We start from the raw sequence: 3528 nt of genomic DNA on the forward strand, positions 1-3528 counted from the left end.
TTAGTCACACCAGACAGAAGCTGGAGCACCCTCTCAGCAGCCCCATGGCTCCTGCCCACTCCCACTTCCTCTGCACTCAAGTCATTCAAGCTCCTTTATACCAGTCTGCTTTTAGACCTCAAGACCTTCCAAGCAGGCAAACAGAATGAGAAAGGATTCAGACTACCTGGATTTGAATTACAATTACATCCCACTATCACTAATGGTGGGACCTAACGCAATATACTCCCTGTGCCTCAGCTTCCCCATCTGTAAGATGAGGGTTATTATAATAATACTACCTACCTCATTGTTATGTTGTTGTTATGAGGTGTAAATGAAATAATCCATATAAAGCTCTTAGCTGGGTAAGTAATGAAAATTCTATTAATTTTAGTTAATATTGTAGTCATTTGCTCATCCTTTCCACTTTCCCTGAATTATCTTTCTCTTCCCTTGTCTCCCTATCAAATACTTATTCATCTTTCAAATTTCAGCCCAAAGGAAATGCTCTTAAACAGATGTATGTTGATACAAGTTGCACAACTTGATAAAGTTACTTTATAAACTTTGTACTGTACACTTGAAAGGGCTAAATTATATGATTGTAAAAAATGCATCAAATAAGTTTTATGTATATATTTCTTTTTCTAGAGACTCGGGATTTACAGATGAGTAAAACCAGCAAATTGATATAACCAATTATTTATACCAAGAAATAATATTTATACACCAGAATAAAGAAATCAGATTTATATGACGCAACAGCATAAAAACACTGTTCTACAACTAACAGCTTAAGATGATTGATCAAGATCTAAGCCCTGAACACATCAGTAAGGGTCGTGAATTTGCCCAGCATCTCTGCTCCGCCTAGAGGTGTGAGGGACTTAGGGATGGCATTCTGCTCCAGACGATAGCATCACATTTTGTGTTGAATCTAAAAGACTCTTTTCTGAGACAAGGAACCCAGCAGGGATTTTTCTCACTTGATTGGGAGGTGAGGTGTTAAAGTCAAATGCTCTTCATTCCACCCCCGCCCCGAGCTCCGCTATGTTGGGCCTTGTGGGTCATGTGGCCGCTGCCCCAGACTCTGGGGCCTTTCAGGGACTCAGCCCTTCAGCGCCGCTACCCCAAGCCTAGCTCTTACTGTGAGCCCTCCAGCCTGCCAGAGACAATGCCGCTTAAATATATCCCTCGCCAAAGGCAGGCGCCGCCACTGGGCACATTGTAGCGGTCATTGGTGCAGCGGTGGATGTCCAATTTGATGAGGGATTGCCACCCATCCTAAATGCCCTGGAAGTGCAAGGCAGGGAGACCAGGCTGGTTTTGGAGGTGGCCCAGCATTTGGGTGAGAGCACAGTAAGGACCATTGCCATGGGTGATACAGAAGGCTTGGTTAGAGGCCAGAAAGTCCTGGATTCTGGTGCACCAATCAAAATTCCTGTTGGCCCTGAGACCTTGGGCAGAATCACGAATGTCACTGGAGAATATATTGATGAGAGAGGTCCCATCAAAACCAAACAATTTGCCGCTCTTCGTGCTGAGGCTCCTGGATTCATGGAGATGAGTGCTGAGCAGCAAATTCTGGTTACTGGTATCAAGGTTGTGGATCTGCTGGTTTCCTAGGCCAAGGGTGGCAAAACTGGGCTCTTTGGTGGTGCTGGAGTTGGCAAGACAGTACTGATCATGGAGTTAATCAACAATGATGCCAAAGCCCACGGTGGTTACTCTGTGTGTGCTGGTGTTGGTGAGAGGACCTGTGAGGGCAATGACTTATATACCATGAAATGATTGAGTCTGGTGTTATCAGCTTGACAGATGCTACCTCCAAGGTAGTGCTGGTGTACAGTCAAATGAATGAACTGCCTGGTGTTCAGTCCTGGGTAGCTCTGACTGGATTAACTGTAGCTGAATACTTCAGAGACCAAGCAAAGGTCAAGATGCATTGCTGTTGATCAATAACATCTTTCACTTCACCCAGGCTGGCTCAGAAGTGGCTGCTTTAGGGGCTTCCCTGGTGGCGCAGTGGTTGAGAGTCTGCCTGCCAATGCAGGGGACACGGGTTCGAGCTCTGGTCTGGGAAGATCCCACATGCCGCGGAGCAACTGGGCCCGTGAGCCACAATTACTGAGCCTGCGCGTCTGGAGCCTGTGCTCCGCAACAAGAGAGGCTGCGATAGTGAGAGGCCTGTGCACCGCGATGAAGAGTGGCCCCCGCTTGCCACAACTAGAGAAAGCCCTCGCACAGAAACGAAGACCCAACACAGCCATGAATAAATAAATAGATAAATAAAAAAAAAAAAAAAGTGGCCGCTTTATTGGGCAGAATCCCTTCTGCTGTGGGTTATCAGCCTACCCTGGCCACTGCCATGGGTACCATGCAGGAAAGAATCACCACCACCAAAAAGGGATCTACCATATCTGTGCAGACTATCTACATGCCTGCTGATGACTTGACTGACCCTGCCCTTGCCACTACCTTTGCCCATTTGGATGCTACCACTGTGCTGTCCCGTGGTGTTGCTGAGCTGGGCATCTATCCAGCTGTGGATCTGCTGGACTCCACCTCTCCCATCAGGGATCCCAACATTGTTGGCAATGAGCATTATGATGTTGCCTGTGGGGTGCGAAAGATCCTACAGGAATACAAATCCCTCCAGGACATCGTTGCCATCCTGGGTATGGATGAACTTTCTGAGGAAGACAAGTTAATTGTGTTCTGTGCATGGAAAATACAGTGTTCTTATCTCAGCTATTCCAGGTGGCTGTAAAATTAAGCTCAAGGATCAGTTCCAACATGAATTCATTTTTTTTAATTTTTATCTAGGCCCCATGAATTAATGGTCCCTCTTTCCTCCACTATATCCAGTACCTACTTCTATCACAGTTTCTATATAATTTGTTTACATGTCTGCCTCCCTTTTTTAAATGATGATATTCTTAAGAATAGAAACTATATCTTATGTCTTTGTATCTCTAGCTCCTAGCCCAGCAAAATGAATGAGTGAATGAATGAATGAATGGCAAGTTCTACTTGAATAATGGTCTGTGCAAGGCTCATGCATTTCATTTGATTGATATTAGTCTCTTTAAGAGTTCTCCATCCTTCCCCACCATGCTGTTTATTTGTTGAATAAATTGGATTATTTCTTCTGTAGAATTCCTACATTCTGAGTTTGGCTGATTATATCCTCGTAATGTTGTTTATCCTGTTCTCTTTCCCTTATATTTCCTATAAACTCATGGTTAGATCTAGATTGTATAAAAAAATATGAAGAGTCTTAGATTTTATCCTACTTTTAAGCTAACAGGTCACTCTGCTTCAGTTCCATGAGTGCTGGGAGAAGGCACAAGACTCCTGGGACAGAGACGAAGGACAGTTATTACTCACAACAATAACAGTAGCCAGATTATCAGCATTTGTGCTGGTTTCTGAGCCCCAATTCCCACAGAGTGACACAAGGATGGAATTTTACAAGCTCTTCGGGTGATTCTAACGTGCAACCAAATTTAAGAACCACTAAGAGGCTTGATTGGATTCAGTAAA

At 44.4% G+C, this 3528-nt stretch overlaps 1 protein-coding gene across 1 annotated transcript; it reads left to right on the plus strand.

Annotated features, from left to right (window-relative positions):
• Positions 1–1218: 1218 nt before the first annotated feature.
• Positions 1219–2985, plus strand: LOC118897987 (ATP synthase subunit beta, mitochondrial-like). The gene is given in 6 exon segments (XM_036857671.1): positions 1219–1758; positions 1761–1910; positions 1913–1975; positions 2267–2717; positions 2720–2748; positions 2962–2985. Coding segments are annotated over 6 exon segments (807 nt in total). The 5' UTR covers positions 1219–1668.
• The last annotated feature ends 543 nt before the right edge of the window (positions 2986–3528 follow it).

The sequence above is a fragment of the Balaenoptera musculus genome, chromosome 7 (genome assembly GCF_009873245.2).
Source record: "Balaenoptera musculus isolate JJ_BM4_2016_0621 chromosome 7, mBalMus1.pri.v3, whole genome shotgun sequence".
NCBI classification, from domain to species: Eukaryota; Metazoa; Chordata; class Mammalia; order Artiodactyla; family Balaenopteridae; genus Balaenoptera; species Balaenoptera musculus.